Source organism: Pan paniscus, chromosome 23, assembly GCF_029289425.2.
Source record: "Pan paniscus chromosome 23, NHGRI_mPanPan1-v2.0_pri, whole genome shotgun sequence".
Lineage (NCBI taxonomy): Eukaryota > Metazoa > Chordata > Mammalia > Primates > Hominidae > Pan > Pan paniscus.
The window spans coordinates 47,218,260-47,242,019 of NC_085927.1; the positions used below are offsets into that span (position 1 = coordinate 47,218,260).

A 23,760-nucleotide genomic window follows, 5' to 3' on the forward strand; every position below is an offset into this window, starting at 1 on the left:
GAGGGGAGTCGATGATCAGCTGTCAACAGGGAGTCAGTGGGGAGACTTCCACTCTCAGGTGCTAAAGTCAGAAAGCTCCTTAGACCGAAAGCAGCTGGGAAAGCAGGGGCCAAAGACAGGAAATGGGAGCTGCAGAAACTGAAATATCAGACACAAAACAGGAGGCAAGAGCAGCTCTGGCCATGAGGCAACAAAGCAGAACAAAGAAGAGGCTCGTACAAGGCAGAACAAAAATGGAGATGAAGAACCAAGATGGCCCAGAAGCCTCACTGCAGTGGGCAGAGTGAAGCACGGCGCTCCCCTCTAGTGCTATGTGATGGGTGGACTGTGCCCTGTGGAATGGGGTTTACAGCAGGGACTGAGCCCCTCGAGCCTCCACTGTCTCCTAGGGTTACTTCCCGCCTTTAACCCTCACCTGAACCATGTCAAAGGACCGTTATAAACAGCTAAGGGACAGCCACATCCCGGCAGCTCCCCAGAGACAGAGGTGCCGTCTCCTTTAGGCTTTCCCACCACAGGTGCCAGCCAGGGCTGGTGCCTCACATGGCATGTAGAAGAAGACTTGTGAGTTGACCCTCAGAGCAAGAAACTAGGAAAAGCACTGGGGCCATGAGATGCTGCTGAGCAGCAGAAAAGAGAAAAATATGCTTTTTACTTAGCCGGAAAGGGCAAAAGGAAGACACTCCAAATGTAAAGTGACTTTCTGAGCCCCCCTCCTCCCTACCCCCTTATCCTGCCCTCCATGAGTTGCCAGTTCCATCCCACCTTCCTCCCACCCCCAGGAGAAGTTCCTGCCAGCCCCACTCAACTCCTGAGCCCAAGTGACGCCATCTCCCCTTCCACCTCCCCAGTCCCCACAGGGTCGTTCCCTCCTCTGTGAGCAGCCTTCCAAGCCCACCCTGCTCCTGCCCAGACACAAAACAGCAAAACCACTTCCTCTTCCTTTTCCTCCATGTATAGCCTTTTCCTCCAAACAGGGGGCCCATCCCACATCATCTGACTTCTACCCGCAGGCCCCATTAACTCAGAGCCCAGGCCTATCCCTAGTATTTCCTAGGCCTGGGCGTGAGTACAAAGGGAAGCCCAAATCCTGTGTGTCTAAATACTGAAAAGTTCTCCATTCAGCTAACAAACTGTTAGAATATCCTCCTGCCTTGACAAATGTACCTTCATGATGACCTCTAACAGGTCTGAATTTCAAATTCCTGGCCTCCCTAAATGTGGTGGCCTATGGAAAGTCAAGCCCCCATAGGACACCCTCTTCTAGCCCACAGCACTATCTCACAACTTAAAGGGTCTCACAGGCATGCATAGAGACTGCCACCCCACGCATTCAAGCTCTGCCTACACCTCCCACACGCAGCTACTCCTTGGTCATCTCTCATGCCTAGGAGTGCCCACATGGGTGGCACGGTCCACCCTGGGAAGGACAGGCCTTGGAAACATGTCCGGGGCCAACTGGACAGTCAATCCTGGCATCCCAGGTGCTTGGAGCATGGTCAAGTGGAAAGTGTCTGGGAATGCCCGTGGGCCCTGCAGACTCATCAGCCCGTGGGGAAGAGCAGGGGGCTAGGAGAGGGTCAGAGCAGACCCTTCTCACATACATGCCCTGTGGCAGGGACGCCCTTAATCCTGGTGCCACCTGCCTCCTCCCCCCCCCCCCCCGCCGCCGTCTCTGGGTTATAATCTAAATAACTGCCAGACGTGACCTCTTCTTCCCTGATCATGCTTCCTATGACCACAGGAAGGCTCTCCCCGTTTCCAACCCTTATTTTGGGGGGCTCATTCTTCCCATCTTTAAAGGAAAGATTTGGAGCAGACATCTCAGCAGGAACCAGAATTTTAGCAACAAGACACGAGATGCAGGGGTTGACAGGGCCGGCACAGGCCCCGGGATTATTGTACAGGTGGCATCTCTCGACACTCCACTGGTCTAAGGTTGGGACGTTGGACCATGCCCGATCTGGGACTCGGGTCTTTGGGCCCTGACCTCCAGGGGAACAGGCAAAGTTTGGGAGTAAAGTGGGTTAGAGCTCCTTCCAGCTCTTCTGGGTATGCTGTGCTTGCTTGGGGCAATTACTGTCTCTGAGTCTTTCCCCCAAAGTGTAGAGCAGGGGTAAAGCCCCTACTTCATGGAGCTGCCGAGGAAATAAACACACCCTGGTCCACACACCGGATGTGAGGCATCAGCCCAACCCTGCCAAACCCTCTTAAAGCTGCAGGACAGATGTTTGGGCTCTACAGATCAGATGCTCTTCTGAGAGCCTTGGAAGGAAGCAGTGAGGCAGAGAGATGCTTCTACCGCCATCGTCCCTGCCCTAGAATGAGAGTCCACAGCCCATTGCCAGCACCCAAGGGGTACCCATGCAGCTGCTGTGATCCTGGCACCAGCAGCCCAGGGCCCCCCGAGGGACCGATTCGTTCCCTCAGCAGCCCCATGAAGCAGAAACAGGTGGCAGCTTCCTTGGTGGGTCAGTCCTGCGTAGTTATTTTAAAAGTCAGTTTGAAAAGGCCACCCTGAGTCTGGTCTGCAGCCCTCCTGACAATTCCATCCACCACTTGGTTTCCTCTTGTGAATTTTTTTTCCTGCTTAAATTAGTTACAGAGAATTCTGTTCTCTGCAATAGAAACCGGACTGAAGTCTATAAATTCACAGCCATGGTGCTTAACATATGGGGATTGAGCCATACAATTTGTTTGAAAAGTAAGTGAGAAGAGAGAGGGGCAGATGAGTGAGTTTTCTCCCCTAGACCATTGCAGATTCTGGGAGTTATCTAAATCAGGGGAGGCGAGAGTTGCTGGAGGAGTTTCACCCCCCTGGGAACTCCTTCACACGTGACCTTGCTTAGTTTGGCAAGGACGGGAAGGACGGAAGATGCGCGGTCTGAGATGCAGGTGAGGGCAGTTTTAGAGGAGGCCAACAGAGAGAGGGGGATTTGGGGTGGGGACTGGGTAAGAATGGGTGTCGTGGGCTTGGTGCTAAGGAGAGGGGAGAGCTGATAGCAGGCTGGGGCCCTAGGCCTAGGGAAGGAGAAGGGGCTGCCAGCATATGCTGGAGAGGCAGCCCGGGCCTCAACTGGAGGTTGGGCCCTAGGAGTCTAGTCGTGAAACCCTCCAGGCAGGAGTGGTGGGGAAAGCAGAAAAGCCCTAGCTTCCTGACATGTCCCCACGTGCCTGAGGGAGGGGGCAATGGCTGAGCTCCCAGAACGGCAGGGCCGAGAGCAGCCTGGACAACAAGGAGCAGAGGGTGACCCACAGGTGCAGGGTTGGGAAGACAGTGACAGCGGGAGGCCAGAACCGTCACCTCCAATGCACACCTAGCATCAGGTCTCCTTCCTTGCAGACAAAGGGCCTTGGGAAGGAGGCTCATGGGGCCAACCAGTTCCCCATGTGGGAGTCCTCAGATGCAGAGACCAGGAAGCTGCAGATGGGACCTGCAATCCAGGGGAATTGGGGTAAAGTGAGACCAAGAGCAGAACTCAGAATTGGATTCCCCAGCCCCACAGTCTGGGAAGAATGTGAAGAAAACACCTGAGCCAGCAGGGATCACCTAAGCCTCCCTTGGCCAAGGACTAGACAGTAAAGGCTTTCCTGGAAAAAGGGGCTTGCAGACCCTAACCTCACAACACCAATAGGATGGAAGCCTCGGGGAGGCCAGGGTGGTGGCGGCAGCAAGGGAGGATTGCCTGGGATTCAGGATCAGGCACAGGGCCACGGGGCAGCCTCAGGGATGAGGGGCTCCGGAAAAAGCACAAGGGCTGCCAGGAAAGAGCCGGGGGTGCAGAGCAAGAGAGTGCTCTTGCGAGAGAGAGCCTGGCCACAGCCCCACTGGGACAGCTGCACTGGGCCTGTGTGAGGGCACTCAGAGGGGACAGGGGCCAGCTGGGGCCCAGGCAGGAAAACAGTGAGGGGCCAAGCCCTGGGTCATCCCAGAGGGTCCCCACAGTTCAGCCAACTCCCATGGAGGCAGGAAGGGAGCAGGAAACCCCATGGGCCACCAGAGCCAGCAGGACACAGCTCCTGTAGACACAGGCCAGGGATGAGTGCCACGCTGTGACACCAGTCACAGGGAATAGCTTAGAACAAGGGAGTTCATTTAAAGCAAGCCATAACAATCCAGGCCGAATCCAGGGGCCTTCCTGGAAGAGGGGTTGGTAGCAGCTGGAGAACAGGAGTCTGAGAAAAGGGCAGGTGGGCTCTGCCTCTGGGAAGCAAGGAGGCTGGGGCTGGGCGGTGGGCCCCAGGCTGCCCCCGAACAGAGGTTTGGGCAGTTCAGCCTGAGGTCACTGGATGCTGACCTGAGTGCCTCAGCCTGACCAGAGAGACAAGGTACCTCCTAAATCTGAGAAGGAGCAGGAATGCTTCCGGGCTGTGACAAAAATGAACAGCAGATGGTGGGAGGGCACCAGAGGAGCGGGTGGGGCAGGGGTCCAGGACAGGCTACCCAGGCTGAGCCCAGAGGAGAGAACCAGTGGGTCCCACAGTGACCCTGGACCCACCAATGACAGGGGCAGGAGGAGGCCAGCCTCTGAGACACTGGGCCTGGGGCTGAGTGCCTGGAACCCTGCCTTCAGAGACTAAATAAAGGAGACCCTGAGAACCAGTGAGATCCAGTGATCCCCCAAACCCTGCAGCCACAAGGGCTCATTTTAGGCTCACCTCTGGAAAACATTTATAGTTGTTGAGGCAGGGGGAGCTGAGCTTGAGGGAGGGGAATATTCAGCTAAACAACTAAACAGAAAAGGAAGTTCCTGGCCCAGCAGCTACAGGGTCGCCAGAGTCACCTTGGAACTGTCAACTCCTTCAAACCAAGCCCCAGCAGAGCCCAGGGAACTGTGCTGAGGACACCTAGCTTCCCTGGAGCCCTGCTGCGGGGAAGAACATCAAAGAAGCTAGAGAAGGAAGCCTGCCCGGGCTGGAGAGGGCCAGTGGTCGGTGAAGTTTGAGTTACAGATATCTTGGAAAAAAAGAAGGAAGGAAAAGGAGGAAGAACTTATATACCAGCAGTTTAGCCCTTGGGCGAGGCTTGAGAAGTGCACCCCACTTAGAGGGCATGACACAGAACGTGCCAAAGTGGGGTGCCCCTGGCAACTATGGTCCTGTTTACAGCACCCGGGCCCTTGTCCCACCTGAAATATCCAGTTCCTGGGGCCCAGCCAGCAGAGAAGCCTGAACCCGACATTATCCACGAGGTACAGCCACACTTAGAGACATTCGTCCAACAGATGGAGGAACACTCCTTCACCCCAGAAAAAATAACACGTTTATGCCATGACAGTTCACCTTTTTGTCATCTATATTTTGTGTCACGCTATCTGAGCACGTATAGCGTTTCAGGTATTTGCGAATGTCCTTGAGCACTTATGAATAAACTGATTATTTGCAAGTAAGGCATTAATTCAGAATTGGGGTTTTCTTTTAAGTAATGGCTCACATGTTAAGATGCAAGCACCGGTGAAAATGTGTGGGCTCACGGCGTTTGCTCGGTTTTCAAATAATTGAAGTGTGCAGAAAGGGAAGCAGATACGCGACACTTATGAAGTGGGGAGTAGCTAAGGACATTTCCCTAATTGCATTTGTAAACAGGACCAAAATTAGCCCAAAGCCCCAAAACATGCATGTTAAATGTGCTCTGTTTAGAAACAGAATCACTTCTGAGTTGAAATGAAAAGGCAAGGGTGTTTGCATTTGTAACATTAGGGAATAAAAGTGACTTTCGAAGCCTAAGAACTGTTGCCGGATCTCCACCCACCGGAGCAAAGCCATCCCGGAGGACACTTCCACACTCCCAGGGGCCACAGGGCTCCCCCAGCCCAAGGCCGGCAGAGGCAGCTGAGGGGAAGGGCCTGGACTTGGACTCCCGAGGTTCATTGACCCCTTTGATCACCTCTTAAGTTTCCTGAGGAGTAGAATGAGTCCTTCAACAGAAACAGCTCCTGCTGATGAAGAAAACAGGGACCCAGTGCGACAGGCAGGCAGCTGAGCAGGGGCTCCTGGAGCCCAGGGTTGGGTCCGGGGACCATAGGGCAGCCCCAGCTGAGGGGCCTGAGGGGACAGAGCCTGTCAGGGCCCAGGCCCTACCTCTCTGCGCCTCCCACAAATGTGTCCCACCGTCCTCCTCCTCCTCCCTTGGTGCAGGCTCACAGTGAAACCTCCCTCACGAAGGAGGCCTGGGACTGGCAGGAAGCAGAGCAAAGGAGGGACCCTGGCTGGCTGTGGCCCCCTTGGGATGGCTGCACTGAGCCTGTGTGAGGGCACGTGGAAGGGACAGGCGTCCAGCTGGGGCTCAGGCAGTAGAAGGTGAGCGGCCCCAGGCCCTGGGCCATCCCAGAGGGTCCCCAGAGTACAACCAACTCTTAATGGAGGCAGGCAGGGGGGCAGGAAAGCCCTGTGGGCCACCAGAGCCACTAGGACACAGCTGAAGACCTAGGGCTGGGCTGAAGGCCACAGGGTGATATCAGGGAATAGCTCAGACCCACAGAGTCCAGAATACCCCATAGCAATCCAGGCTGAATACAGGCTTTCGTGGAGGAGAGTTTTGCAGTAATTGGAGAACAAGAGTCTGAGAAAATGGTAGGTAGGCTCTGCCTCTGGGAAGCAAGGAGGCTGGGGCTAGCAGGTAGGCCCCAGACTGGCCCCGAGCAGAGGCTTGGGCGGTTCAGCCTGCAGTCCACTGGATGCTGACCTGAGTGCCTCAGCCTGACCAGAGAGACAAGGCATCTCCTAAATCTGAGAAGCAGCAGAAGCCCCGAAGGACCAGAGAGGATCGCTTCCCAGCCATGAAGAACCGCAGCAGATGGCGGGAGGGCACCAGAGGAGGGGTGGGCCAGGGGCCCAGGACAGGCTGCCCAGGCCAGGCATGGAGGAGGCCCAGTGGGTCCCACAGAGACACTGGACCCACCATAGACAGGGGCAGCAAGAGGCTGACCTCAGAGACCGTGGTCACTGATGGGGGGCTTTTCTCCCGGGAAGCAGCTGAAGTCTAGTAATGCCCCCACATGGCCCTGCCTCTCTGACAGGGCTCTGAATCCCGGGTGTGGGAGGCCAGGGCAGCAGAAAATCGAGTGACAGCACACAACAGAGGGATGTCTAGGCTTTTGGGAAGGGAGGTCATCAGGCCCTCAACCCATCAGACGGCGCGGTGTCTGGGTGCACACTGACCCTGGAATTGAGTTTCCTGCTGGCCCCCTCTCCCTCTCTCTGGCAGACCGCCTTCTTTTTTCCTTGACCGCAGGCAGTGACCCCCACCCTGTCCACTAAGCCTTAGCCCCATGATTGGGGCTCCCAGTGGGAAGGGAAATGGGGAAAAGGGCACCGAGCGTCATGGCAGTGCAATGTGGGAGGAATACAGCATAGACCATGGCCCCGTAGCTTTAAATAAGAAATTTATTGCAAATATAGAAATTGATTCTCTCCATACAGGAATCTCCGAGTTGAGGAAAACAATTTCGTGCCATTCAGTTTTAAAACAGGAAATTGAGGGAAGGGAGAGGCAGATACAGGGAAGAGAAAATAAAGTTAACCCCCACCCCCAAAAGAAGAAAAGGAGAGGGTTCAAGGCCCTCAGAGGAAGGAAAGGTTCGTAACACAGCAAGGGTTCACAGGTTCAGAGCCCAGGGCCTGAGCCCAGCTCTGCAGGACCCAAACCAGGTGCCCAACCACAGCCAACTTGGGGACTGGCGGCTCCTGAGGAAGGGAGGGAGGGAGGGAAGTGTGGCCGCCACTGCAGGAACTCCAAGCCCCTGTCCCAGCCCTGTGCTGGAGTGTGGAGTGGCAGAGGGGCAGAGGAAGGAGGAGCAGGCCCAGACCATCCTGCCCGTCCTACAGGACCCCCTTCCTCTCCCTCCTGCTCAGCAGGACTGCCTGACCTTTAGTGAGGCCTGAAGCCGCCTCTGGAGGCAAGCAGTATGGACCCTGGTTTTGTCTTAGAAGGGGGAGGACCCAGGGTCAGGGAAGGAGTGTGTCAGGATGGAATCTGAGCATGAGAGTTAGAGGAGGTCCCCTCTCCTGGGGCTCAGCCACCTCTGGAGCAGCCACCTTGTCAGACAGGAGAGGTGGCAATGGGGCCAGGCAAGGCTGCCCTAACCTTCACACTGGCTTCCACGGGCAAAGTAAGCCCCTCAGGGCCGAGCTTCCCCAGGCTCCCCGACGGCTTGCCCCGCCCATCCACACTCATGGAAAGGGGGCTCTGCTGGGCCAGGAATGGGCAGGGGCAGGGTAGTAGGGGACAGAGGCGGTGCTTGGGGGACAGGCAGCCATTGCAACCCCACTCCCTCTAGTCTCGTCTTCACACCCACCCACCCACCCTTCTGGCTCCTCTTGTCATTCACAGCTTGGCTCCCTGTTCCCCCATCCCACACAGGATGCTCCCTGACCAGCCTTGCCCCTCCCCCATCACCCTATTTTAATTTTCTGCAAGGCACCAGTCACTAGGGAGCATTGTGTCTTATCCCTTCCCTGCACTTAGGCCCCTTATAAGCTAGGACCTGTCACTGGTGTCCTTAATTCCTGATGCCATCCCGGCCTCAGCACTGTCACAACCGAGTTTGTCAGCTCTAGGTCTCCTTTCCTCTCCTTTCCATCTCTGCACTTCTGTTCACCCCTCTGTTACATTTCCAGGAGGGAGTGGGGCAGGCGACCAACTTCCAGTTGAGAACATGGGTGACTCTCGGCCAGCCTGATACTCCCCACTGCTGCTGCCCCAGCTGCCTCTCGGGGACGATCCAGGCCTGGCCTTCCCAAGCAGGTCTTTTAACTCCCACCCTCCTCGCTCCCCTGACAGCCCTTTTCCCAGACCTACCCAGACACGGGCTCCCCAGCCTGGACACAGGCTGCTCCCACAGGCCTCCTGCACTGCCTCAGGAGGGGAGCCCAGGTGAGGGATCTTTGGTGGGCAGAGAGAGACTCTTCCTGCCGCGGGGAAAAGCAAGGCCGGGACCCGTGACGAGGTTTCCCCACCAACCAGGCTTTCTTGCCTTCATGCCAGACCTCTGTGTTTTGCTACTGGAAGGCCATAAGCTCCAACAGAGGGTTAGCTGCACCTGCTGTGCCCTCCCAGGAAGGAGCAGACCCATTGTGCTACTTCCCAGAAACAGCTTCAGAGGAGATTCTCCAACAGAGGCAGGCAAGCCCAGGTGTGACCTCGTTCGGGCCCAAGGCAGGAGGCCTCCCCACAGAGGTCCAGGGCGTGGCACCCACGCATCCCTCGCTCCACCGGGCCTCCATCTCCCCTCCCAGCTCCACCATGCTCATCATCATCACAAACCCAGACCTTGGATGGCAACATTTTGTGAATACTTCCCTCCCGCCTGGGAAAAACTCATCCTGAGCAGGACGTGGGACACAGATGCAGGCCAGCCTCCGGGTGGGCTCTCCCCAAGCTGAGCAGTTGGGGCTCTGGCCTGGCTGGGAGGCCAGAGACCCGAGTCTTAGACCCCGCTCTGCCTCACAAAGAACCACATGAACTGGGTCTTCAAGGCCAGTTCCCCTCCTGGATCATCAGAGTCCTGCTCTTTGGAAGGGCCCCTGTCCCTGCAGTCAGAGAGTCTGAGGTTTCCTAAATATCTTCACGCAGAAAGGATGGGGAAATGGCAAGCGCAGGCCCCTAACTCCTGCTGCTGGGAACCCTCCCTGGGCCCCAGCCCAGGCGTGCTCCTTCTTCCCACGGGTTCCTTTCTCAAAGCCCCCACCCTCTCCCTGAAGCCCCCCGCGAAGCCCCAAGCTCCTGGCCTCCTACACTCAGCAGTGTGACTGATCCTCCACCCCAGCTGGCCAGCCAAGTCACCAGGCCCGTCTGGGAGCCCTGACTTCCTCATCTACAAAACGGGAACAAGCGGGACGGACAGACAGTCCCTTCCACCGGGACACGAGCCCTTGAGGAGGCTTCCCTGGGGCTGCCCTCCCTGGCATGGAGGAGGGGAAGGAACTGGGGACAAGGGAGGTGGCAGTGGAGAGAGGTAGGGAGGAAGGGAGGTGGCACATGGGCCCAATGCTCAGAAACACAGGAGGTGGGTGTGGGGCAGGGCTGTGTCTTGGTGGCACCTGTTTTGGGTCTGTTTTTGCAGAGCTGACCCCTCCCTGGGTTTCAAGAGCTGCTCATCAGATCACAACAGACAGAATGTGGGAAAGCAGGGCATCAGAGAGGGGGCGAGGGAGTCTGGACAAACTGGCACATACACGACAGATGTTTGCTCAGAAAAATACAGTAAAATCGTCATGCAAATATAACAGGGAGTCTGCTTCCTCACACCCCTGGCTTCTCTGCCTGCTTGCTTTTCTCAGTTGTGCCGACGGGGTGTGAGGAGGGGTTGGGGGGCAGGTTTTGGGGTCCGGGGGAGGAGGTCCGCTCCGCGTATCCATGCCGCCCCCTCCCCTCCTCGCCCCAGGAGAACAGTCTTTTCTTTGCAAATGTCACCCTCAAAGTGAGCCCTAGGCTTCGTTAACCCCAAAGTTGGTGTGAGAGAGGTACTCAGCTGAGCCCGAGCCTCCTAGCCCTCTGCTGTCCTCCCTCACCCCCTGCCCCCAGCAGGAAGGTCGTTGGGGTCCCCAGGGGATGGCACTAGCTTTCCTGGTCAGAGCCCCTGCCCACCAACAGTGCCAGTCTTGGACCCATTCCAGTGCCTACCCTCGCCCCTCAGTCACACTCCCCAAATCTCAGGAAACCCATGGGGGCCACAGGCCCTAGACTGGGGGTCTCTGGCAGGGGCGTGGGGAGAGCCGGGGCCCCCCAAGCTGAGGTGGGTGGCAGCCAAGCGACATGTTGCTAGGCGGGCAAAGCTGCTAGTAGAGGCGTCCCCACACCCCGCTGGGCCAGCTCCCACCCAGAGGTGAAGGATGATGGACTCCGGCCCATCAGCATCCTGACTGGTCAAGACCCCAGTCTCAGGACCCCAGATTTGCCTCCCAAAAGAGCTGGCCCCAGGAGCTGCTGCCAGGCTGGCCCTCCCTCACCACCCTCAACATCCTCTGCCACCGCCTACATGGACAGAGAACCCCAGAGCCCAACGGTCACTCTGGGCACCAACTGCCAGGCACAGGGTTACCATGGTGACAGAGGCTGGCTGGGAGGGGCTGGGGCGCCACGAACCCAGCCTGCTCCTCAAACCTCTCTCGGGTGGGGGCCTCACTGTTTGTGCTTTGTTTGATGTTGGGTGGGGGTCAGAAAGAGGGAAGTGGCCATTGCCATGGAAACATGGGAGCCCCTCTGGCCAGGGGGCCAGGCCTGGATGAGCAGCCCAGAGGGGATGGGTGAGAAAGCCCTCCTTCCCCGGGTGGGCGGCTGAGATAGGAGCCGAGATCCCATGATGGGGTCGGGCAGGTGGGGACACAGGCCATGGGGACAGGCAGGAAGTCCCCCATGACAGCTCCTCCCTGCAGCCCTCCAGGCATCACAGTGCACCGCTGCCCTTCTGCGGTGGGCAGGGGTCTCGGAGGACCAGAGAAGCTGGGGCCGGGAGCCTGCACCTGAGATGTCCTGGGAGCTGGCCTGCCCGCCACACGCCCCACTCTTCCCAGGCCACGTGGAAGACACTTGAAGTGGGCTGGTGGAATGTCGCCCTGCCTCGGCTCCTTTCCCATCAACAGGACCCTCTCCCTTCTCCCGGGTGCCGGCATAGGGGGCAAAAGCCCCCCAGGATTCTGAATCACAGCTGCACACTCTGGGGGCACTGCCATGTGGCTTTCTAGGAAGAAAAAGCACCTGCCTGATTCTCAAGTCCCTCAGCCCCAAGGGACCACAGCTTCGGAAAGGGATGTGGGGTGGGCACAGGGCGGGCAGGGGTCCACAAGAGAGCTGCAGGGGGTTCCGGGACAGCACTGGGCTGGGAAGTTGGGGGACTTGAGGCTAAGCTGCTGTGTGACCCTGGGGTTGTCAACTCCCTTCTCTGGGCCTCAGTTTCCCCCCCTCTCTAAAGTGGAAGGAGACATTGCCCGATGTCTAATGCTAAATCTGCAGGTGACTTGACTCCCAGCTTGGGAAGGGACCCTCTCCCTGCCCTAGAGGGGCTTCAGTCCCTCTCTACTCCAGCTTTCTTGATCCCCACACCTGTTTCTAGCCCCAGACCCCCAGACCCCACACCCTCTCTTGGCTTCCTTCCTCCCCCCCGCCAGGCCCCCGGCCCTGCACACCCCAGCAGAGTCCCTGGGCAGCACAGTAAAGACGACTGGTTTCGGTATCAGTTTGTAAACTTTAAAGAAAATGTGTCTCTGTTTTCCTGTCCGTTATTGTCGGATGTTGGTTTGTTCACAGTCGGGTGGTGGTCAGGTGTGTGTGTGCGTGCGTGCGTGCGGGTCTGCATGTGCGTCCTCTCCTGGGCCTTGGCCCCCGAGTCTGCTCCCCGCCCTGGCCGCCTGGACCCTTCCCCCAAAAGGCCCCCAGCCCTCTGGCTCCGACCTCACCAGGGAGGAAGGGGGGGGTCACAGCTTCTGCTGGGCGGAGACCCCCTTCCAGTAATCGAGGATGTCATGCAGATCCTCGTCCTTGGCGAACTGGACCTTCTTGCGCAGGGCGTGACCGGCGGCCATGTACACCTCCTCCCGGTGGTGCTTCTTGTAGGGCCGGAAGCGCTCCCAGATCTTGTGCGTGCTCTCGGATGAGTACTCGGGGCTGGAGGAGTACCCTGAGTAGTAGTGTCTGGGGGAGAGCTGCGAGTAGGTGGAGTCACGCTTGGAGCGGGTCAGCGGCTTGAGGAAGGACACGCGCTGGCTCAGGCTGTCGGCACCCTCCTCGTAGTACAGGGCGGGAAAGCTGTGCCGGTGCTCGCTGCAGTGGTAAGCCGGCTTCACCTCCAGGTGGTGGATGCCCCCGCCCCCGCCGCTGCCCCCGCCGCTGCCCGCCGGCACCAGCGGGAGCCGGTCCAGCGGGCTGTTGAGGGGGCTGCCCTTCTCGATGTACTTGGAGTCGCCCTTAGCCAGCCCTGTGGCGGCCGGATGGTCGGGCACGTCCAGGCTAAAGACCTTGGCGCTCTTGATGGAACCACTGGACGACACGCTGCAGGTCTTGCGGGTCACGGCCGCGTCGGCGCTCAGCTGGCGCTGTAGTGGGTGGTGGGAGCTCTCCTTGTAGGGAGGCGAAAGGAAGCTGGGCCGCTCCAGGGCCCCGGGGCCAGTGGCTGAGGAGGCGGCAGCAGCTGCAGGGAGGGACTGGCACTCGAAGGCCAGCTCGGGGTCCCCACTGCTGCTGCCGCCTCCCAGAAAAGAGGCCGAGTCCAGCTTGAGAGCATCGATGCAGTTGTTAATGATCTGGTTGACCTTGTCCACCTCCTTGGCAATGGTGGAGATCTCTGCAGCCGAGCCCTGGCCGTTCTCGAGGTCCGGGAGGTCATCCTCGGGCCGAGCCAGACAGTCCCCGCCAGCGCCTGTGCGCACCTCGATATAGTTGCCTTTGGTGGCTACCTTGGGTGTGTCCAGCCCGGCCTCCAACCCCTTGGCGGTGGGCAGCTTCTCCCCGATCATGGAGGGGATGGAGGCCATGCGAGATACGGGCAGCACGGGAGGCTCGCCCAGCTTCTGGGCGGCGTGCACAATGGAGCCGGCATCCACATCAGCCCCGTAGCGCATCTCCAGGATGGTCTTCTTGACGTTGACAGACTTCTGCTTCTCCTCCTGCATGCGCCGCTTGCGCAGGCAGTAGTACACGGCTCCCAGCACGATAACCATGCCGAAGAGGCAGCCCAGGATGGTCATGATGTAGTGGGTGGTGGTGGAGGTGCTGGGCGCCAAGTCTCCGGGGACGGGGTCCCGCGTGGTGAAGGTCAGGCAGGTGTGGTTGAAGCGGCGGCTGTTGCGCAGCGAGGTCACGCAGAAGGTGTACTCAGTGTGCGCCCGCAGTTTGTCCAGCGTCACGATCTCCTTCTTGTTCTTGAGGGTCATGACGTCGGAGAAGTAGCTGTTGTTGTACTGCACGAGGATGTACATCTTGCTGTAGGGGTGTGGGATGATGACCACCAGGGTGGCCGAGGTGAACGTGACGTGGTGCAGCTTGATGGCTGGCCCTGCCGACGCATCCGTGGTGGACGAGGCCGGCGGCTCCACCGAAAGGATCTCGTCGGGGTTGAAGCCCGAGTTCTCGTCTGGCTCCCTCTGGGCGTCGGTGGAGTAGGGCGTGGGGTGGCTCACGGGCCGGGCGGGCAGCGAGCCGTTCCGACACTTGGCCTGGAGTACGGTGATGGCGTTGAGGCTGTGGTAGGGCCGGGGCACCAGCAGCGGGTAGCCGGCAAACTCCCGCGGCGACTCACACTGCAGGCGGTCGTAGTTCTTGGTGACGTTGTTGAAGACCACCAGCCAGGCCAGGAAGCCGAAGAGGTCGCACTCACAGTTGAAGGGGTTGCCGGCCAGCTCACACACCATCAGGCTGGCGAGGCTGGCAAAGGTGGCACCGTCCAGGCGGCTGAGGCGGTTGGAGGACAGGTCGATGCTGATGAGGCTCGGGCACTCGGAGAAGGCGGTGGGCGTCACCACCTCGATGAGGTTGTGCTGGACAAAGAGGAACTGCAGGCGGCTCATGCCCCGCAGCATGCCCTCCGTCAGGTTGCTGAGCTTGTTGTAGCCCAGCTGCAGGACCTGCAGGCTCGACTGGCCCAGGAAGGCACCGTCCTCGATGTAGGAGATCTCGTTCTTGGTGAGGTTGAGGTCGGTGAGGTTCCCAAAGCGGTTGAGCGAGGAGTAGAGCACGGCTTTGAGCTTGTTCTCGTTGAGCCGCAGGTCGTGCACGGTGCTGTTGATGTGCTGCGGGATGGTCTCGTAGGGCGGCTGGTTCTGGCTGCAGATGGCCAGCCACACGTAGCCCTTGTCGCCCTCAATGAGCCAGCAGTCGGCTCGCACGGCACCCGGCCGGCACACGCACAGCAGCGCCGCCGCGCACAGCCCCAGGCGCAGCATGGCGCTGGCCTCGGAGTGAGGGGCCAGGGCAAGGCAAGGGGTGCCTAGCGGCCAGAGGCTGGGGCTGGCAGTACAGTCCTCCCTGGGGCCGCCACCATCTTGGGGGCGACCCCCAGCACGGGGGCCCCAGGCAAGGTGGGTACAGCTCTTGCCAACTGCTGGGGATCTTCTAGGGTGCTGCAGCAGGCACTAGGCCTGGCTGGGGCTGGGGGTGGGGGCCCCACAGCCTGCTCCCCACCGCAGCGTTGCTCCTTGTCTCCTGCTAGGAAGGTGCAAGGGTTCTCAGGGCTTGACTTCCTCTCCCTCCTCCTCCTCCTCCTCCTCCTCCTCCTCGTCTTCCTCCTTGGCTTCCGGGCTCAGAACTTCAGATGATTCCCACAGGAGGCTGGAGAGTGCCGCACTGAGCCGGGAGTGAGAGAGATGGGGGCAGGAAGGAAGAGACCCATCTGCACCTGGTTCCTGAAAGGCAGCATCGAGAGCAGGTGACAGATCAGTGTGAGGGCTCAGAGCAGCCCCGTCAAGCTCCAGCGCAGGCCCCCCGTCCCTTCTCCACACCCCGTCCCAGGGCCTCTGTGCCAGCAAGCACTCTGGGGTCCCTGTTACATCAAAGAAGCAGGGGGTTGGTGGGTGGCAAGAGGCAGGAGGGGGCCCAGGGGCTGGGACGGAGGGAGACAGAAGAATAGGGGGAGTAGGGGCAGAGACTGAGGACCATGGGCACAGAAGGGACACTGGAGAGAACAGGTGGGCACAGGTGCAGACACACACCCCCAGCACCCTGGAGGCCACGCTCATCCCCCTACCTGCACAGAGACCCACATGCCCCCACATGAGCCAGACCTCCATGGCATGCACACGCAGACAGCTACACACACACACACAAGCACACCTACAATCTGCACACGACAAGCAGGCCCATACACACGTGTCCGCGTACCCAAGCGGGCACCCCTGAATCCACAAAAAGAATTAAGAAGCCCAGCAAAATGCCTCCTTTCCTCCATGCCCAAAGATAAATAATTCATTTGTTGTGTAACTGCTCTTGTTCCAAAAATAATTCCCTTGTCTCAGCTTCCATGGGGGAGGGGCAGCAGAATATCGCAGCTGTGGGGCCCCCCAAGCAGAGGGACACAGAAGCCGGGGTCTCCCACAGTGGGAGGGCATGGGGAGACCTCATCTCACAGGCAGAGCAGAGCCAAGGGAAAGAAAGGCCAGACTCTGGGAGGCCAGAGGTACCCCAGTATCATCTTCCCAAAGTGCCTTCCCTGGAGCACCTTGATCCTTGGGAGGGGGCCAGCCTTCTGGAGTAGCACAGCTGAGGCCCAGCTCCCCTTCCATGGCTGGAGAGTCAGAGGCCCAGAGAGGGACGGGGAGTTGCCCCAACTAACACAGCACAGCCTAGACCAGGATTAAGGTTCCTAAGGCACTGAGCCCAAGTCAGAAGTCAGGAGGCCTGGAGCCCCACATCTGCTCAGCCCAATTAGCTAGGTAAACCACAACATCTTCTATTTCCACAGCTACAAAGTGGGTCCCTTTCTGGCCCACTTCATGGGGGAGAAGAAGCAGGGGACTCATGCTGCCCATTTGCAAGATGCAGAAGGGCAGGGGAGGCACCACGGGGGTCACAGCGGCAGACCATCTGCATCAACCCTCACTTTCCAAGTGGGGAAACTGAGCCACAGACTCAGGGGAGACTTGGCCAGGTTGCCCAGCAAGCTGGACACAGCCCCTTGGACAGACCCCAGCCCCAGCCCCCACCCTGTGCTCTCAACTATGGAAACAGCCCAGTTCTCCCTCCCTCTGCCCTGGGCAGGGGCCAGGGATGTGAAGATTAGGTCTGAGAAATCCACCTTTGGACACAGAAAGCCAGAGACTGTTCACAAGAGCCACCTCTGCCTCTCTCTCCTCCTCCTCCTCCTGGGAAAGTCCAGGAAAGAGAAGAGTGCTTAAAAAAAAATTTAAACCTTTGCCATTAAAGCAAAACCAATTTACAGCACTGAGCCCCAGAGGGCTGGAACAGAGGAAAGGGAAATGGGTGCGGGGTCGGGGGTTAATCCCACAAGGAGTCCGAGGTGGGGATGGTGATAGGTGAACAGGGAGTCCAGACGGCCCGCTGGACTAAAGGCTGATGCTACGTCAGAGGCCGTCAGAGGCTGTGATGATCTGGACCTCTGAGGCCAGCCTCACACCTCCCCAGTCACTACAGAACCAGCTTGGGGGCACCACAAGGCAGCCAGGCAGGAAGGGGTGCCCAGGCAGCAGACAGCAGCTCTGTCCTTGGCTGTGCTATGCAAAGGTCTCAGGGCTGCAGAGACCTTGGCCCCCGTCCAGCACGGCCACTGGCTCCTGGGGTATCCCAGGCCAGTTCTACCCCCTCTGAGCCTCAGTTTCCCCTCCCGCAGGTAGCAAGATTGTACTGGAAGAGGCGGAGTCTCCATGCTTGCCACTTCAGAGATCCACAAGCCGGCCTGTCAGAGAACCCTCGTCTGCTCCAATGCAGTCCCTCCTCCTCATCGGGGAATGTCTGGGGACCGCATTTGTATGCAGGTGCACACACAGGTGGCTCAGAGTGCTGATGCAGGGGTGTGCTGACGTGTACAAGTCAAGGATGGGCGGGCAGGCGCGTGTGCACACGTCCTATGCATCAGCTTCGGGGGCATGTGCTTGTGTGTGGAGGGGCAGGAAGGTATGTGTGTCGGGGACATCCCAGAGAATGCAAGCACCCATCTATGTTATAGTTGGCATGTTTAAGTACATGTGTGTTCTACACGTGTGTGTGCCTACATGCAACTCCAGCCCCTCTCCTCACATCTGAGTTGCTCAAACCAGCATCCCTACAGCCAGACCCAGGGTATTGGGCAAAGCCAAGCTGTCTGGAGCCTTGGGAAAGCCCAGGCCCTGCCAAAGGATGCGAAGAGGCTGAGCGTGGAGGGGCATGGGAGAAGAGGCCCACGTGGGAGGGGAGCTAGTCCCCCCACCAGCTCTTCCCAAACAGTCCAGGGTGGACAGAGGCCCGCCGTGCCCCAAGCCCAGCCACTCCAAGCTCTGCCCACCTGAACCTCAAAGTGTCCTGCCTGTGGCCCTCTCTCCTCTTCTCCTGGTCTCCAGGATGGCTTGGGCTGGGCCCAGCTCCCACCCACCCCCATGACTCAGACGGAGTTGGGAGGAGGCTCCCATTGTGCTGTCCCAGGTGCGTCAGCTGCCCGGTCCCCATCCCGGGCTGCCTGCCTGCCACCCGTGGAGACCTGACGCAGCCAGGGAGGGTACAGAGAGGCCAAGGCAGAGAAGGCGCTGACAGCAGCACTTGGCCCCCAGCCCAGCTGTTCACGCACTCAAGGTGTGGGGGGTGGGGGCAGCAGCCTGTCCTCTCAGGTCTGAGGCTAAGGGTCCAGTGGTCACATGGCCAAGGTCATGCCCCTCCCCTCCTCCCATGAGGGTGGTCCTCCCACACACACAGCAGGGGGGACAGGGCAGCACCCCACATACCCAGGTGGTGAGAGACGGGAGGAAGGGGGTGCTGCAGGGAGGAGGTGAGGACTGAGAATGGTGGAAAAGCAAAAATATCAAGACAGCCGAGCAGACAGACAGAGGAGGAGAGAAAAGGAGAAAGCGCGTCTGAGACAGAGGCACCGACGGCAGTGAGCTATCTAGATGATAGATGGGGGGCGTGGGGGACACGGGCACCTGCTTCCCTCCCACAGCCCAGAGGCCCGGGAGACAATTGACACCTGGTCTGGCTGAACCACCAGAATGCAGCCTGTGACCAGCCCAGAGGGAGAGGGGAGCAGTGGAAGCAGCTGTGGGGCGCAGAGGCCTCTTCTGCCCAGAGCCCGGTGGCACAGCCCAGGAGGGGTGCGGCCATGCAGGCAAGCAGGCATTGGGGGGTGGCATGTTCCAGCAAAGAGCAGGGCTCCCGTGCCCTGGCCTGACTGGACCCCTCCCCTAGAGCTTTTCCCCCTTCAGGCCCCAAGTGCCCCACCACCAGCTCTCTTTAAGGGGCACTCTCTCCTTCCACCACAGAAGAAACAGCTGCACAGCCAGGGTGCATGCTGTTATCGGGGGCTCCCGGTCTGCAGGCTGCATGCTGTAGGACGTCCCCTCTCATGGGGACATTCATGGGCAGAGAGGAGAGTCAGTGAGACCTCACAGCACTTGCTGCTCTGAGGGCAGAGCTGGTGGTGCAGGGGTCTCAGTTCAGAGCTGGGCAGGACCGCAGACCCCAAAGTCACTCTCGGCAAATGCCTCCCCTCTCCGGTTAGTCAGCTGCCCAGTGATCCCGCTGGGTTTGTGCCCTTTCCGCCCGGGTGCTCCTAGGTCCCGGGCCCCTCTCTGGACTCAGAACTGAGAAGACAAGGAGTCCTGGCTCAGTCCCACCCCTGCCCCCCCTCGGAGGGCAAGCCTGGCACAGCGCCTGGCCTCTGTGAATGACAGCCGCTGTTGTTAATGGGGGTTTTATAGTTATTTCTTCACAACCCTCATCACCCAAGATCAGGGTTCCCCTGGACTCAGGCTTGCTGAACCTCCGGGTCACATCCTCTCAGCCCCCCGCTATAGGCTGACTCCCAAGCTTCCCTGTCAGGGGAGCGTCTGGACCCCCGACCCGGGGAGAGCCCCCACTGCACGGCGGCATGTGGGAGGGGTTGAGGGGGGTTGGGCTAACTCCCCAGGCTGGGTGAGAGGGTGAACAGAGCGAGGCCAGCTGGGGATGCAGGCAGCGGAGGTCAGCAGGGAAGATGCAGGCCCAACCAGCTCTGAGACCCAGGTAAGCTGCAGGCCCTCTCCGAGCCTCAGTTTCTCCCCGTGTGGCAAGGTGAGTACCACCCAGCTCCAGAGTTCCCCCGAAATCCCAGACATGACAGAGACACACACGCTCAGTCCAGGGCAGGAGGCCCCACAAACACACCACCCCAGGCTCCCGCTTGTGTGGCCACACTCTTGCAGGGACACCCGTCAGCTCCAGGAGCAGGTTGGGGGAAGCGCAGTCTGTGTCCTGGCCTCCCAGGAGCAGGGACGTGAGGCTCGGCCAGGGAAATCTCATTTGCAGCAGCTCATAAGCCCTGGCACAGGCTCTTCCCTGAGCCAGGCTGGCCAAGGCTCCCGGAGGTGTCATTGTCACCATCCGTGTCATTGCCATTACTGAGGATTAGGAGGACCAAGGACTCCTGGGGCCCAGCCAGATCTCTCAGGTAGGCAGCTGCCTCACCCCTTGCTGCTGGAACCCTAGCACCAGGACAGGAACTCTGCCCTCAGGGACAAAGCCTGCCACCCCCCGGGGAAGAGACTCAAGCTGGGGGTCTGAACACCAGTCTTTTCACTGCCTAGAGCTCCTTGGAGCTCCCTTGTCATGGAGCTCCCTGGGCCTCAGTTCCTTGTCTGTAAAATGGGAGGATTATACCTTCACCATGGAACTACCGTTCGGTAAGTTAACTTTTTGGATTTCCAGCGCAATGAGCCCTTACTGCAGGGCATAGATGGTGCGGGGAAGGGTCCTGGGATTGAATGCTGAGCTGTGTGACATCAGGCACATTACCTAACTCCTCTGGGCTTCAGTCTCCTGGCCTCTAAGACAGTCATATACCCCTTATCCAATGCTCCTTTGTGTCTGACATTTGATGTTCCTCGAATCTTATATCAACCCCACACAGCTGGTGCTGTCAGCCTCATCTTACAGATGAGAAGACAGAGGCTCTCTCCTCCCCGGCTTCCCTCCAAAGGGCTGGGACCATGGCAGGGGCGGGACATGCACTGAGCCAGTCTACTGGGTTTTCTGCCCCTGTCAGAGGAAAGCGTGCAAGGGGGAGTTGTCCACAAGCCTCGAGAGATTTCGATGTTTCCATCAATCAGGAAGTACTGATTCCAGGCCAGCTGTGCTCCTCAAACCCCTAGGCACACTCCCCACCCCAGGACCTTTGCTCTTCTCTCTGCCTGGAATGTTCTTCCCCCAGAATCCCCATAATCCACCTCACTGAGATCTCTGCTCAACCACTCCCTGCCTCTGACCCCCACCTTCTCTAGCCCCCCAGTCTGAGATAACTCACTCCTCACCCAACCCAGGCTTCGGTCCCCTGACAGCAGCCAGCACTACCTGACGTCACTTAATTCTTCATCATCGCCCTGCCTTGCCCCACCCCCAGCAGAAAAGCAAAGCAGGATTTGACTTTGTTCACTGCTGTAACCCCCATGCCTAGAACAGTGTCAGACGTACAGCGGGTTCTCAGGACATGCTGTGTGGAGTGAGAGCTCCAGGCTAGGGATGGTGGGGAGATCCTGGATCCCCTGACTCGGCTGAGTCAGTCCCAGCTACTCCGGAGGCTGAGGCAGGAGAATGGCGTGAACCCGGGAGGCGGAGCGTGCAGTGAGCCGAGATCGCGCCTCTGCACTCCAGCCTGGGCGACAGAGTGAGACTCCGTCTCAAAAAAAAAAAAAAAAAAAAGAATCTTCAATATCAGAGGGAGAAGCCCCCCCTGTGATGGGGTGCTCATGATGGGGCACAAAACGTGCCGAGCCTTCCTTTTAGCTTCACAGCCGTCCTTATGCCTCCCATTTTACAGGCAAGGAACTGAAACTCAGAGAGGTGCAGTGATGCACCCAAGACCACACAGCCAAGAACCCAGGCCAGCCTGAGCTAGTGGAAGCAGCAGACTTTCCAAGGCTCCTCCCTGGAAGATGATGTCCCGTCACCTGCAGACCTCCAGTAACAGGGCTCTCAGCGCCCACCTAAAGCTACTGGTTCTCCTTTTTTTTTTTCCTTTTCTTTGCTCACTGCCGCCTCCGCCTCCCAGGTTCAAGTGATTCTCCTGCCTCAGCCTCCTGAGTAGCTGGGACTACAGGTGCATGCCGCCACGCCCAGCTAATTTTTGTATTTTTAGTAGAGACGGGGTTTCACCACGTTGGCCAGGATGGTCTCCAGCTCTTGACCTTGTGATCCGCCCGCCTCGGCCTCCCATAGTGCTGGGATTATAGGCGTGAGCCACCACGCTGGCCTTTTTTTTTTTTTTTTTTTGAGACAGACTCTAGCTAGCTCTGTCACCCAGGCTGGAGTGCAGTGGCACGATCTCGGCTCACTGCAACCTCTGCCTCTAGGGCTCAAGCAATTCTCGTGTCTCAGCCTCCCAAGTAGCTGGGACCATAGGCGCATGCCACGACGCCCAGCTAATTGTTTTGTATTTTTGGTAGAGATGGGGTTTCACCACGTTGCCCAGGCTGGTCTTGAACTCATCAGCTCAAGTGATCCACCCGCCCACGACTACCAAAGTGCTGGGATTACACCCAGCCACGGTACCTGGCCCTGATTCCCTTCTCGAACAGCTCTGATTACTAGAAATTTCTTCTTCTATTACGAAGCCAAGTCTGGTTCCTTGTGCTTCTGTTCATGGGTGCCACCTTGCTCTCTGGAGCCACTAGGGACGAGGCCAGTACCCCATAAAGACCCTTCTGACATCTCCTGGTCTGTTATCACTCTGCTTATCCAAGCTAAACAGCACCACGTCCTCTACCTGCTCTTCCTTCGCTGTGGTGTCAAGTCCCTCCTGCCCTTGGGTACAGCTGCCCGGGTCATGCTTGCTGTCAGGGTCCCTCTTACAACGTGTCGCCTGGAGCCAAGCACCAGTGCCGATGCGTTCAGAGCAGGATCAGCTCCAGAAGCCTCCACCTCCCTCGGCTGGGCTCCCTGCTTCTGTTCATGCAGTGAGAGTAAGGAGGCACCAGCGTCCTGTCCTCACCTTGTCCTAGATGTCAACCAAACCTCTAGGCCCCTTCACACACACGGCCAGGCAGCCCTGGTGCCCTCACAAGGTCCACGGGCAGCTCTGGGCAGTATCTGTTTAGGTCTCTTCCGAGGTGCTGGGTGTTCGTCCACCCCCATTCAATCATGTCTTGTTAGTCTCAGCCCTGCACACCAGCTGCTCTGGGTCCCGGGGGAGCTGGCTCCTGCCCCTCACTGCTTTGGCACCTGCTCCGGGCTCTGTGTCATTCTGCACTGGGTGAGCAGGCCATGACTGCATCTGTGTCACAGGGAAACAGGGACTGGGCCCAGGCTAGGGGCCCTGCCTGCAGTTCAGCCCTGGGCTGGGTGAGGCATGCTGCCCAAGCAGCTGCACACCCGCCCACGTTTCTTAACGCGTTCCACATGTATTCCCTGAACACCTACTATGCCCCTGGCCCTGGGGCAGACAGATTTGCCTCCCCTTCACTAAGCTGCCTTCTTACTCAAAAGAGCTTAACAAGAACGACACAGCACCAACAGCTGACAGCCAAGGCATCAGGGTCTCTGCAAGGCCTTGGTGCTTTGGACGCGCATCTCCAGGCATAACCTCAGCCAAAGAAGGGGCATGGGGCTGGGCCGCTGGGCCGCAGTGTGACCTCAGGCAAGTCAGCACCTCATTTCCCTGGGTCTCAGTTTCCTCATCTGTTTGGAGGAAAACCACAGTACACACGTGTCTCTGGTTTGCTGGGGCCACCCCAAAGCCCTGTCACCTGCCCACCGTGTCACCCCCGCATGGCTCACCTGGTCCCCGTGCCTCCCCTGCTCACAGGGTGCCACAGTCATCTTTAGTACCTACTCCATGTCCAGGCCTTGGTGGAAGGAGAGAGGCAGGGGGTGGAAGGTTTTACCAAAGGTCTTGGCCGTGGCAAACCACCCCGTGGCCTGACAGGAGACACCTGAACCTGGTTCTAGGGGCAGCTGTAACCACATGGCCCGTGAGCAGGGCCCACTCCCTGGCAAACCCCCACCCCAGCCCACCCACCACCAGGCACCTGAGGACAGGATTGTCCCACAGCCAAGGATGACCTGTATTAAAAACCCACCTCCTGGCTTTCCCAGAATCCTCCAAGCTACTCAGGAGACTGCCTCCCTCACCCCTTCTCTCCCCAACCTGGCCTTTA

The 23,760-nt window shown here is 58.8% G+C and overlaps 1 protein-coding gene across 13 annotated transcripts in view; it reads right to left on the reverse strand.

Moving 5' to 3' along the window:
• The window catches only part of ELFN2 (extracellular leucine rich repeat and fibronectin type III domain containing 2), a 90,127-nt gene that overhangs the window by 22,879 nt on the left and 43,488 nt on the right, over positions 1-23,760 (reverse strand). For 9 of the 13 annotated variants that reach the window (XM_014343323.4, XM_034948482.3, XM_014343318.4 and 6 more), the window contains one exon: positions 7,369-15,336. In XM_014343323.4, coding sequence (XP_014198809.3) covers positions 12,415-14,877 — 2,463 coding nt within the window. In that variant the 5' untranslated portion in view covers positions 14,878-15,336 and the 3' untranslated portion in view covers positions 7,369-12,414. Of the gene's footprint in view, positions 1-7,368; positions 15,337-15,811; positions 15,832-23,380; positions 23,403-23,760 lie in introns of those variants that run through there. The other 4 variants (XR_008622683.2, XR_008622681.2, XM_034948484.3 and 1 more) reach the window with 3 other exon arrangements.